Here is a 13270-nt window from a genome sequence, read left to right as displayed (position 1 = left end):
TTAGTAACATAAATTTGTTCGGTTGTAGTCATAAGTCGAGGACTACCTGTATTATCTGAACGGAGATGGTAACAGAATCTTGTCTATTTGTCCTTCAAGGCCATTCCCGGTGCCCTCTAAATCTACTTCTAATTCCAGAATTGACCACTTCTAGTTATTACCAACCACAAATAACTTCTCCATAAGCTTGGCCTCCCTGCTTTGAAGGTAGTGGCCAGAACTTTGTGGTGCATTTGTAAATTATTTCATTTAACGAACTGCAAAGCGGATGGGAAGCTCGGGAACCCAAATCATCCGCTGTTCAATTCTGTTGAACTTGCAGATGCGGTTGGGCGTCTTCAAGAAATGGAACCAAGAGATCTCCCGTGAATTCAGATGCACCTGATGATTAAGAACAATCGGAGTAGGCATGACAAGTTTGGGACAGTACCCGAGGTGTTTACGCAGCTGTGCATAAGTGAGATACCCCAGCATTTAAAGTATTAAGGCTAAAAATTCATTACTCTTCTTGGGCAACCTTGTTGGGTGGAGATCTCATTATCCTGAGCCTGGAAGAGAAGAAAAGGTGAGCAAACACACAACCCAGGAGTTGTTTGTTGCATTGATAATCAATCCTTGGGGGAGTCCACCGCAGGTGATTTCTTCATCCTAATTTCTTTTCAAGTGTCAATGGTTGGCATCAAGCCCAGTGGTGAGTCATGCTCAGCTGATGGTGGACCAAGAGGTATAAGAAGTTTGACATTCAGCACCTTCCTTCAGCACCTCTTGGGAGCCTTTGGATCCTTCCACCGAGAAGAACCAGGTAAGTCAGAACAGGTGTCTTCTACTCTAAGATTGAGGGTGATCAGAATGAAGAGCAGGGGATATCTTTGATGTTATGGGTTCCCATAACTTCGCTTCTCTTGCGCCTGCTTCATTGTCTTTGGGTTCAGAGGATCTGGCAATGTTCCCAGTTACGCGATGTTTAAAAGGAGCTTTAACCTCTTTGTTGAAACAATTGGATGGATGCTTCAGTTTGCATCTCTCTCTCTTTTCACCACAGCATCAAAAGAAGTCTTCTCTCCTGTCCTCACGTTTTAAGACCCCTGAAGAACCAAGGTAAGATAGATGCTCAAGACGGACCATTTACCATCAGAATAAACACAGTAGGGCTTTTGAAGAACCTCAAGTATTGGTCCAACTGGGATCCTCCAGATCTTGGAAGGAACTCCCTTCATCCCTGGCCAAATTGAGGGGTGATGCCCTCCAATCTCTGGACCAGATGGTCGGTAACAGTAACAGTAACAGAGTCGGAAGGGACCTTGGAGGTCATCTAGTCCCTGCTCACGCAGGAGACCTATACTAGGGAACTGCCGAACTGCCGACCTTTCTGATCGACAAGCTCAGTGTCTTAGCCACTGAGCCACCTAGCCAGGAGGACGATTCTCCTCTTCCTTTAAAGACATTATGTCCTGTATTGGTTCTATTCCTGAATAGCATGTGAATTAATTCTGAAATTGAGCAAAGCATATTCTACAGTACTTGTGATTTTCCCTGGCTTCATTAGCATTTTTCTACCAACTGCATCAGCATGGAAACTCTTCTCCGTTGGTCTTCATCTGAGAGAAACTTCTTCTTAAGCCCTTGCCTCTCATTCTTCTCTTTCAGAGCAACAGCCCTCCCACAATGATGTCTGAGTGCTACGCCAGCTGTCCTGCCTCGACCGTTGCAATCCAACCACCCCCTTTTGTCCTAAATATCCCAGGACCAGCATTGTACTGCCCTGACCAAGCCTTTGGCATTGAACAACACAATCCATGTGCAGGCTTTGGTGGCACGATGGCGAGAGGTGGCGGCAGTAGTGGCATTGGCATTGAGGGTACTGTTGGAGGGAGCATGGGTGCTTTGGGCCCTGGTAGAGGAGGTTGGGGTGGTAGCTGGAGTGGTGGAAGTGGAATAGGGAGTAGGATGGGTGGTGGTTTGGGTGTTGGTGGAGTAGGAGGTGTGGGTGGTTTAGGAGGTGGTGGTTTGGGCACTGGAGGACCCACAGGTCTGGGCATTGGAGGGCTTGGAGGACCCAGAACTGGTGGTCTGGGTATCGGAGGAGTAGTTGGACCCAGAAGTAGTCTGGGCATTGGCGGACCAAGGGGTACCACAGCAGGTTGGAGTGGAGGTAGCAGAGTAGGGGGCACTGTTGGTGGTCGGAGAGGCAGTGTTGGGATGGGCAGCATGACTGGTGGTGATTTGGGCAGTGGTGAAGGTAGAGTTATGAGTGGTCGAAGAGGCAGTATTGGAGCTGGGGGCTCTACCATTGGTTGGAGTGGAGGCAGTGGAGTAGGGGACACTATGGGTGTTCGGAGAGGCAGCGTTGGGACAGGCAGCATCACTGAGGGTGATTTAGGCACTGGTGGAATTGAGGGCACCAGACATGGTGGTTTGAGCTCTGGCAGAACAAGGATCACCTCGGGAGGTTGGGGTGGAGGTAGCGGAACAGGAGTTAATGTGGGGGGACGGAGAGGTAGTATTGGAACTGGAGGCATTATAAGTGGTGGAGTAGGGAGCAGCATGAGTGGTCGCAGAGGCAGCGTTGGAACAGTGAGTGTCACTGGTGGGGATTATGGCCTCAGTGGAACAAGGGGCAGTACGGTAGGTGGTTGGAGTACTGGCCACCGAATGAGTGGAAGCCACCGATATGGCGGTAGCATTGGGTATGGCAGTGGTGGATATGGTGGTGGTTACAGCAGTGGCAGATATGGTTCCTCTGGATATGGAGATGGTTATGGCCACACAGGATATGGTTCTGGATATGGAGGTGGTTGTGGCCACACTGGATATGGTTCTGGTGGATACAGACGGATCCGGTACTCTGTTGGTGGAGGGGATGGATACAGAAGTGGTGGCTTCAGCAGCCGATCTTACGGAGGTTCCTATGGAGGGACCCTGGCCATGATGCCAGGCCCTTCAAATATCTGTTACTGAACGTGGAAGAAATAACTCAGAAGTCCCCGAACAACTGGAGAAGAAAAACGTGAAACTGAATGCTATGTTTACAGTGATGGACTTGAGAGAGAACCATTGTCTTCTCACAACACAAACTCAGTCTGAAATCTTAGACTAGGTTTCAGTTGACTCTTCTGTCTTCCTTTACTCTCTTCTGACGGCATCCCAAAAGAGAGATAGTTTCCTTTCTGAGTTTTGCTGGTACTTTCTGGACTGGAGGAAGTGGTAGAGATCATGGACCAAGTCTGCTGGGGAAATGGAGACCTATCATTCCTACAGACTCCAAAACTGTGTTTGAATAGAATCCAGAAAGACTCAAAAGCATATTTATAAGCAACAGGTATCTGCTACAGCAAATTAAAATTCACGTATCTGCTTAGCTACCCTGAACCTAAACCGCAGCTAGAATTGAACCAATGCTTCGTTATTTCTTTTGTTCTTCTGATTAAATTTCCTTTTGCATCATAATGTTCTCCTCTTTGTTTTCCTCCTATGCTCTACCAAGCCCCCCCAAACTGTTAGAAATCATGAAGTCATTCAAAATTGGGGGTGTGATGGGTGTGTGTGTGAGAAAAAACATGATTTTCACAAAACGAGAACCACATCAAATAGTGTCCAAACCAATCTGGACTGCAAAGCTCCAGTTGACCACTACAGGGCCACAAGAAAGAGATGAAAAATGTTTTGCTTCCCTCTAGTGGTCATTGTGTGGAATTTTCCAGCCTAGATGTAGAAGCTCTACAAAAAAAATTCAAAGCTGGATCTCTTATTTCTAAATGAAGAAATTGAACTCAAGACATTGGCTAAAAGGAAGTCCTGAGGAGGAAATAATAGATCTTGCTGGAAAGAAAACTCTGGATCTGTACTTGGAAGTGAGAAGAATTGGACTCTTGATATGAATGCTTTTCTACGTTGCATCAATTTTGCAAATACCAGCTGACACCACATGAGGGCGCACTCTCAGAAATGTACCATAGAAATTTGCAGCCGGAGAATGTTTGCTGGAATTAAGAATTAAGACAATTTCCTTCTTGGATAATTGTAATCCGGGTGTCTTTCTCAGCTGCCCCTATTTGCCTTTTAAAGAAACGTGAGAGGTAGGGTCTGCCACTAATAAAATTCTCCACAGAATTGGCGCAAATTCAGTTTATGGGTGAAAGTAGTCATACTTTCCAAGTTTATAATTTCAGAGGCACGACTGGTGAGGAAAAATCTAGTAAAGGGGAGAAAAAAAGAAGAAACAAACAAATTGTCCACCAATTTTACCTTGTTTCCCCAAAAATAAGACATCCCCTGATAATAAGCCCAATCGGGCTTTTGAGCGCATGCGCTAAAATGAGCCCTCCCCGAACATAAGCCCTCCTGGAAAATATTTAAACATGCGCAGCTGATCCCTGCCATTTCCTCTGGTTAGGATTAAGGATATAGAACTGGAAATCAGGTAAGATGGCAAGAGGTGCCCCGTCTTGCTCCACATGCCCCAAAATAATAAGACCTTCCCGAAAATAAGCACTTATTTTAGGGTTCAAAAAAATATAAGACAGGATCTTATTTTCAGGAAAATATGGTACAAGCTGCAACTTGTTGGGATGAGCGCATTTTGGAGAGATTGATTTGAAGACGAGATATTGAAAAATAAGAGAAATTTTAGGAAAAGTGCCAACATGTTTTTCTTTCCCTTATCGTTTGCTTGCTCAACAGTTTAACCAGTAAACCACCTTGCCTTTTGGACAGGATACATCTTGCCCTCTCTGTTTTAAATAATTTTGACATTCCTTCCAGGGTTGTGTGGTCTATCACAACGATGCGAGATACACGCTATTTGTATATTTAAAAGCGTGGCCCTATATTTAGGCATTTCAGAACGGTGTTAAGGCACCGATGTAACGTAGGAGGGAAGCAAACAATTAAAGTCATTTAGATTAAAAACTAGACACGAGCCAAACCACCTTTTATTCCTCTCTTCCATTCTCTGGAATGAAATTAATTAATAAACAGTTTTGGAAAGGAACTTTAAAATAATCTACAGGGCCCATAAGTGGTTAGAACAATGTTTCTCAATTTTAAGGTGTGTGGACTTCAACTCCCAGAATTCCTCACCAGCTACTGATATTGAAACGCAACATAAGTCTGACTAGGTGGCTCGGTGGTTAAAATACTGAGCTTGTCGATCAGAAAGGTCGGCGGTTCGGCGACCCTAGTAGAGGTCTCCTGCATCAGCAGGTTGGACTAGATGACCTCCAAGGCCCCTTCCAACTCTTGATACTGTTAAGCCAGCAAAGATGCATCGCGGGGTATTTTCTCTCTTGTCCTTTCTTGAAATTATCAGTATTTCCAAAATTTCTGTCCGTGTTTGTCTAGGATGTTGGGAATATGTTCTGACAAGCTGAGTCAAATAAGGGATTTCGACCATGTTTTGTTTAAAAAAAGAACTATGTTTTATAAAGTAGGGTTAAATGCCGGAAGATGTTCCCCTGGTAAATTTGTTTAGGATCATTTGAAGAGAATATGGATCTCATGTCCAGAGAATTCACAGTAGTGTGTTTGTTTCATTCTCAAATCGACCATTGGATGGTTTAGCAGGTCGTCATAAACTCAACTTTGTACTTCGATATTCGATAACATGATGGTGTATGCCATAAACTAAAGTTAAAAATTAACTATGGTTTTATGCAGTGGGTGTATCACATCTTTCATGTAGGTATGGAACAGTGTCATTTAAGCATGCGCAAGTGAAAACCTTCCTCGTATTTCTCCGTGAGGGTCCAGTCAAGCTTAAGATCTACATGACACAATACTTTCCAGAACCTCTGAAGGCATAGCCAAGTTAAAACCAAGTTACTTTTTGAGTTGACCCATAGATGAGATGGGTTAATAGGATGTCAGCTCAACCCCAAATCCAGATTATAGAAGAATTGGGCCCCCGATATCCCAGACTTCATGTCCATAAACAACACGCCTAACTGGGACATCCCATCAGAAGATTGGGTGGTGGAATTCCATCACCAAGTTAGCTGAAAAAGATTTGTTCTACAAGTCAGATTTGCCTAGTGAAGTGTGTGTGCTTGCTAATATTACACAATTTACATACTCATTTGCATTGGCAGTTTAAGTGCCTTGGGAGTTAGGGATGTTACTACCTCAAGTATTTAAGTAACTGAAAAGAAGACGCTAGACATGAAGATGTTGGACCTTACACAAGGTTCCTCAGAGTTTACACAACAAGAACATCTCTGTTCAATCACCCCCGTTTATTTTTAGCAGTTCCAAGAAACAAAGAAAGCAGGGATAATAAATATGAAGTGAGCATCTTATGACAAGAAAAGCTTCCAAATAAACAAAATCAGATCAGGGTTACAGAAGGTCTTCAGCTTCCTGAAAGATCACAAAACAAACCAAGATCGTCGCAATTCTTCCTCGGGTCTAGAACCGGTAAATGCTAGAGCTGTAGGGAGTGCTTGGCAGCGCTCGGGAATAGAAGCTGGTAACCCGATTTGTTTGCGGTGGATTGCGATGGATGTTGATGTCACATGGATTGTGTTGCTCGATGCACAAAGGCTGGTCAGGGCAACAGATGGAAGGACCTGGGATGGTGAGGATGAAAGGAGGTGGCTGGATTGTCACCATCGATGGAGGACATGAGAAGGTGCAGTGGTCCGACATGTTGGAGCCAGCAGATATTTTGGAGTTCAGCGACAGACCTGAGAACAAAGAGAGACACCCTCATGTGTAATGGGCAATGCCCAGTGAGGCTCAGATCTTTTAAAGATGCATGATGTACATTCCAAATATGTGTAATTAAGTGATAATTTACTTTGTTTTCAGAGTTTGGGGAAATGCACAACAGGGTGCACTTCCAATGGGCTGGGTTCCATTTAATGTATTTCTTGATGTTGGGATTCTCGATTGCTTCCACCTTTAGAGGACTTTAGAAAGAATAGCAACGAACGACGCTAAGGCAAACAATATGAACAATAACATCCAAGCGTTGTGAAGATTATGAATCATCCCAAAAGCCAAGTTTATACAAGCTCAAGAGTGGGAAACACCCTCACCTCCAAAGAAACATCTCTGCAAGACGTTTCTTCTCTCATCACCTTTCTCAGTAGGTGACAACCTTCAAGAAGCACTTGGGTTATTCAGGCGTGGTAGATAGAACCCACCTGAGATAGCTCATCTTGTAGATACACAAGCCCTGAGCCAGTTTAGGCTTTATAGGTGAGGACCCTAAGTCACCCACATCCACCACCAAAACTAAGCATGTTTAATCCTAATTATGTATCAATGCAGCTTCTAGATCAGTCTTGGACAGAGCCTAGAAGGACTTAGTTGGACCTGATGAAAAAACTAGGCTTCTCAACACCATGAGCAGAGATTGAAATGGTGGCCCGGGAATGACTTCATGTTTTGGAAGGTGGTGGAAACATGAAGAGGGTGTGGATAATTTTGTTCTAGAGATGTATGATGGACCTTGGAATTTTAGACTTGCCCATTCTAGAGACATTTTAGGGAATAATGGAACAGACCATGATGTTCTGCACTGATCTAATCCTTGAGTCCCTTATTATAAGATTTAACTCTTTCTGGTGGAGAAAACCCCCCAAATCATTAAACCTCTTGTGCTGATTTCCCTACCTTTAAAACCAAAATCAAATTCATGAAGTTCTTGGAAGCTACGGAAGAATCACAATTTATTCCCGAATAAAGGACAGTAGAATCACTAAAACAGGAGAAGAACCAAATCCTAAGAGACATCACCAAACATCTTCATGTACCTGAATATAGAAATGCACCAAGATGCCCCAGATCCCGAAAGCACTTACCTGAGTCCTCGAAGTAGATGTGGAGATGGACGAAATTCTGGGGGAATGAACTCTTTATAGCATTCATCGGACAGCCTGGGGGCACATTTGAGAATTCTGTTTGGGATGGTGGGATTGTTGTCTTGCTGACTCAATAAATTTTCATGAGGAACTCCCCAAGATTTGTTAAAGCAATGGCTTCCTGTCTTTGATGATAGAAACATTTATGAATGATTAATTCATGATCATCTCCCAACCTCAGCTGAACAGCATGGTTTCGTCAAATGGTTGGCCAACCTCATTTCCAATAGAATTATTCTTAGAAGCAACATTACTTCATCGCCTGAAGTTGCTTCTTAAGCAGGAATACCCACCAACTAGCTTTTCCTGAACAGATGTGGTGCCAGCAATCCTCCACCTTATATGTTTTGCTGACATCCTGGAATGAAAATGTTAACCTTAAAGTTAAGAAGAGAAGAAGCTTTCGTACGTCAAGAAATCCTTGGGATATACAGAATATCAGGGTTGGACTCCCATTTCTGACAGATGGCAGTCCAGTCTATTCTTGAGACTCTTCCCATGCTTACAATCTTTTTGGACTGTTGCCTTCTGGCAGAAGATACAGAACAATTAAAACTCGGACCACACGTTTTCTGAATAGTTTTTATCCCAGAGCTATAATTGTACTCAACCATGAACTAAAGAGCCGCCATCAGTGAGCTGTTGAACAGCATTACTTGGTCTGTTGTGTGGATGTTTGGGTGGTTTAGGGGTGGGGAATTGTGGTGGGTGGGAGTGTGTTTGGGGATTGTTATGTGTGTTGGACCTGATCTTTGGGTGTTAAGTGAATTTCGTTGTATGGGTATACTGTGTATACACATACAATGACAATAAAGTTATTATTATTATTATAACTATGTACAATGAGTTACATATCAAATGAAACGATCACCATGTTTCTCATCCGTGGTGGCAAAACCAGGTCCATCCGTGAAGATTTAAGTAAAACTGTAAAGGACCCCCATATGATAGTTGATGGTTAAAGTCCACCAACTCAACAAAATTAAAATCGAAGGAAGATCAGCATGATGTGCAACAGAAGATCTAAATGTCTATGGAGATTCTCAGTCATCCAGGTTGTCCCAAAGGCACAACTGGACTTTCTGGGTTTTTTTTTTTTTTTGAAGATGTTTCACTTCTCACCCAAGAAGCTTCTTTAGTTCTGACTGGATTCTTGAAAGGTCTTCAAAGCGAAAGGTCTTCAAAGAAAAACCAGAAAGTCCAGTTGCCTCTTGAAAAAGCACCTTTGGGGCAACAGAAGATCATGTCTTTCATGCTCAAAGTCTTACAGAAAGAGTTGGGTCTTTACTACTTCTGAAATCCAGATGTGGTCCACCTGGATTTGTTCCATGGGGTTGGGACTACCACCAAGTGTGGTGGCGGCACAATCTCTGGGCTCCTGTCCTCTCCCAATATCATGACCCATTGTATTGCACACTATCTTCTCTACCTGGTTGACAGCTTGAGTCACACCTTGAACCATTTCCAGATGTTCTCCTCCCAGCTTAAAACACCCTTCCTTAATTTAGGAAGTTTTTAAAATAAGAGCATTGAATGCAGAAGAAAATAAAATGTTCCAATATGTTTACTATTCCTCCTTGTGGAGGGAACTGTATGACAAATCAAGATAAAACAAGTCTAGAAATGTCCCTCAAGTTTTTATCTTGTTCTATACCTCCCAGGAGATAATTTCCTTGTGGGAGAAACCTCAAATTATAGTAATGAATTGCCCATCCTATTTATGAACCCAGGAGTCTTGCAAATCTCAAGATAATGATATGTGGGTGTGTTACACCCGCCTGCTATTTCCTTCCATCTGACTCAAACCATGCTCAAATATTCAGTCAGGTTTCACCTGCGGTTTGTCCAATGACAAGAATCAAGATGAAGAGACAAATATCTGGCACTTTCCTGAGTTCTGGATTTAGGAGTCCTTCTTCCTTCAAAACACCACCAAACCCTGTCAGTTGGACACAAAACACCATCAGTTGCACACAACATGATACCTCCAGATAAACGTTAGTATCAACAGTTCAACGAAAATTTGAACTGACCCAACAGAACAGCGAAATAAGGAAGCTGATGGAGCTCACTGTTGACCTCCTAAATTCTTTAGGAATTCCAGAGAAGGCCTTCAAAGGTCGCTTGAAGGAATCTCAATGAGTTTTTTTTAAAAAAAATATCCTTCCTTAAATCCAGCTTGAATTTTGCTTTTCTGTTTGCATACTTGGTGCAATTCAATACCAGATACAAAATATTATAGTCTGTAGAGATTCTCAGTCATCCAGGACATGGTTGTCCCAAAGGTGCTTTTTCAGGACTTTCTTGTTTTTTTCCTTTTGAAGACGTCTTTCTTTTGAAGACGTAATTTGGGATGAACACCCTTTGAACGGTGTGGGAGAAGGAATGGATTTCCAGAGGGAAAAAAATCGCACAGGAACTAGGAGCACTACACAGGTGACCCTGAGGACATAGATAAACCTCCAAGTGGCCTCAATGATTCTCTAAAAGGATGCAAATGACCAGCTGTCTGCAAGGAATATAAATCCTTCTATTCCCCACCATCCTGTCAGAACTGAAGAAGCTTCTCGGATGAGAAGCGAAATGTCTTCAAAAGAAGAAAAAAACAAGAATGTCCAGTTGCCTCCTCAAGAAGCAGCTTTGGGATATTGTGATGATTACTAATATAAAGCATTTTCCTTATCAGTCGGTCAGTGTCAACATCACTAAGGGAAACTTCAAGAAAAGATCATAGCCAGAAGCATCTCCCCCAATGATAATCTTTGTTCATAGCCTGCTGTTGTCCCTAATTCTTGTACTCCGGGTGATCCATGCCACAGAATTCACCCTGTCAAAATGTGAAGGAGATGAACAACAATTTCAGTCTGGGGTTCGGTGAGCGGGGCGAGAAAACGACATTTTTATCCCAGCTCATTCATCCGTGGGAATGTCGCCAGATGTGTCCTCCTGGGATTTGAAGGGAGAATCCTTTTCGATCTGTCAAGTTGTGGCTTGAGCTCTCCAAAATAATCTGAGTTAATCATGGTTGGGGTGGTACGGCTTATTGCAAGGGTGAGTTTCACGGCAAGCTTTGCTGCCGACTCAGGAACGTAGCTACCTGTATAATGCAAGGTTTTATGCTGTGTGTTTTATAAGGCGTCATCCTGTGGATATTATAATACAAAGCAGGGAAATGCAGGGAAACATGCACTTTGAAAGACAAAGAGCCTTGGTAGTACAGTGGTCTAAAGCACCCTATTATTAAGAACAGCTGCCTGCAATTACTGCAGGGTTTGAATCTCACCAAGGCTCAAGGTTGACTCAGCCTTCCATCCTTTCTAAGGTAGGTAAATTGAGGACCCAGTTGTGGGGGCAATAAGCTGACTTTGTATAAATATACAAAAGGATGAAGGCTATTGCTTAGCGCACTGTAAGCCACCCTGAGTCTCCGGAGAAGGGCGGCATATAAATCAAATTAAAAAAAAAATAAAAAATCCAGTTTTCTTTATTAAAAAAACACACACAAAATCAGATTAACCTTCCTTCTAATGTAGAACAAGGACTTCTTCACTCCATCCTTCACTACTGATAGCCTATATCCGTGTTGGCAAACCTATGGAACATGTGCCGGAAGCGGCATGCAGAACCATCCCGCACAGGATGTGTGGCCTCGCTGGCTCCTCTTCTGCGTCCCTGTGCACACACGTGCACCTGTCAGCTGGCCTTCGTGCGTGCAGGACCACCAAAATCTGGAAGTGCAGCGTTCCATCATGCATGCATGTGCCAGCTGTTCTGCCTCCGGAAACTAGAAGTTTGGGTGCTGGCGCGCGGATGCATGATGGAACGCTGCTCTTTTGGGTTATGGCGCGAATGCGTGCGAAAGCCAGCGGGGCCGTGCGAAGGCCAACGAGCGAAGGCCAGCGAGGCCGCACAGTCCAGGCGGATGGTTTTGCGGGTCGCAGGTCAGCACGCGGTGACGTAAAAGGTTAGCCATCACTGGCCTATATGGTATTATTGCATGGCATTATTCTTCGTTTTTATGATGGTTATACTACCAGAATGAAATATTTCCAGTTCTCTTCTCCCCTTGCTTCCATCCGTTTGTAAAGGAGTTGGGTGGACAAACTGGGAGAGAAATTGTTAAAAATGCACAACCAGGGCAAGAGTGACAACTGTACAACAGTGGTGTCAGACTGCGGTGCTATCTCAAGGTTAAATGAATCTCCAAACTGCCAATCTTTAAGGAAATCTTTCTTTAATTGAGCTCAGCCACCAGATCATGACTCCGCGCGGACAAGACTGACCTTTTGCCTCCCAATCCCTCCCTTTCCGACCTCCAAGTCTCTGCTTCTCATTGGCTGTCTTCCAAGTCATTCTTCAGACTTCTTTTCCCCGTCATTTCTCAGGAATGTGCCCCCCCCATTTATCTCCACGACAACCAGGCTTCAAAGGGATTTTGCAGGCAAAAGTTTCAGAGTTTATCTTTTACTGTCCTCTGCTCTCTCTGTCTATGCCAGCGTTGCAACGCTGACAAGTGGTTTCATCTACTCAACAAGATTTTATTCAAGCTAGCTCTTTCCTCAAGATAAGCCATATCCATATCTAACAAGCAACCACCGTAAACCTCACTGAGTGTCTTCCAACTGCCATAATTAGCTAGGATGGCTTCCTTAAACATTAAATATTCATTCAGTGCTACCTGTTGTACAGAATCCTGTCATGGCAGCCCACAGATTTTTATCATTCAGACGCTGAATCATTAAAAAAGAAAAAGGCACACTTAAGCGCTCTTGTCATACTGTGGGGAAAAGATTAGATTTCGAGAAAACAACCCAGATAAAAAAATAAATAACAGGTTTCTAGACCGCAGGACCGTGAGGGAAAAAAATGTGGTTTAAGAAATACAAGATAGAAATTTGTATGGCTGTAGGCCTGACAGCAGACGAGCCACGTCAAATAAAAGGTAATTTGAATGTATTGCTTCTGGACTTGTTTCGGGGTTTTAAAATATTCTATTCCATTGAGATGTCATGCATGGAGAATATAGTGGATTTATCACTTATATCTTTGATGTGCACTGAGAGCATATGCACCGAAGACAAATTTTTTGTGTGTCCAATCACACTTGGCCAATAAAGAATTCTAATTCGATTCAATTTGATTCCATATTTTCTATTCTGTTCTGTTCTGTTCTGTTCTGTTCTGTTCTGTTCTGTTCTGTTCTGTTCTGCTCTGCTCTGCTCTGCTCTGCTCTACTGTACTCTACTCTACTCTACTCTACTCTACTCTACTCTATTCTATTCTTTTTTATTTTCTGTCTGAACCGGGAGCATTTCATCCCAGGTAACTTCCCAAGTGCTAATTATTCCCAGAACATCTGGAAACTCTAGAAGTTTCCATCACCTGTTTAATAAAAGAAACAGACAAAG

General features: G+C 43.3%; 1 protein-coding gene across 2 annotated transcripts; it reads left to right on the top strand.

Annotated features, from left to right (window-relative positions):
* Positions 1–283: 283 nt before the first annotated feature.
* On the top strand, positions 284–3447 carry LOC117676266 (uncharacterized). Of its 2 annotated transcripts, XM_034435644.3 has the most exons (4): positions 284–565; positions 665–802; positions 1043–1098; positions 1648–3447. In XM_034435644.3, the coding sequence occupies exon 4, from the start codon at positions 1666–1668 to the stop codon at positions 2956–2958; it is 1293 nt and encodes a 430-aa protein (XP_034291535.1). In that variant the 5' UTR covers positions 284–565; positions 665–802; positions 1043–1098; positions 1648–1665; the 3' UTR covers positions 2959–3447. The 2 variants fall into 2 exon arrangements, with proteins under 2 accessions (XP_034291535.1, XP_087737254.1); XM_087881128.1 differs by having other exon boundaries at positions 284–802.
* The last annotated feature ends 9823 nt before the right edge of the window (positions 3448–13270 follow it).

The sequence above is a fragment of the Pantherophis guttatus genome, chromosome 18, assembly GCF_059756535.1.
Source record: "Pantherophis guttatus breed Tessera chromosome 18, ASM5975653v1, whole genome shotgun sequence".
Taxonomy (NCBI): domain Eukaryota; kingdom Metazoa; phylum Chordata; class Lepidosauria; order Squamata; family Colubridae; genus Pantherophis; species Pantherophis guttatus.
This window is presented reverse-complemented; position numbering and strand designations above follow the sequence as displayed.

What these genes read in the sequence shown, in the direction of transcription:
- LOC117676266 (XM_034435644.3), top strand. Translation starts at nt 1,666, where the DNA reads ATGATGTCTGAGTGCTACGCCAGCTGTCCTGCCTCGACCGTTGCAATC.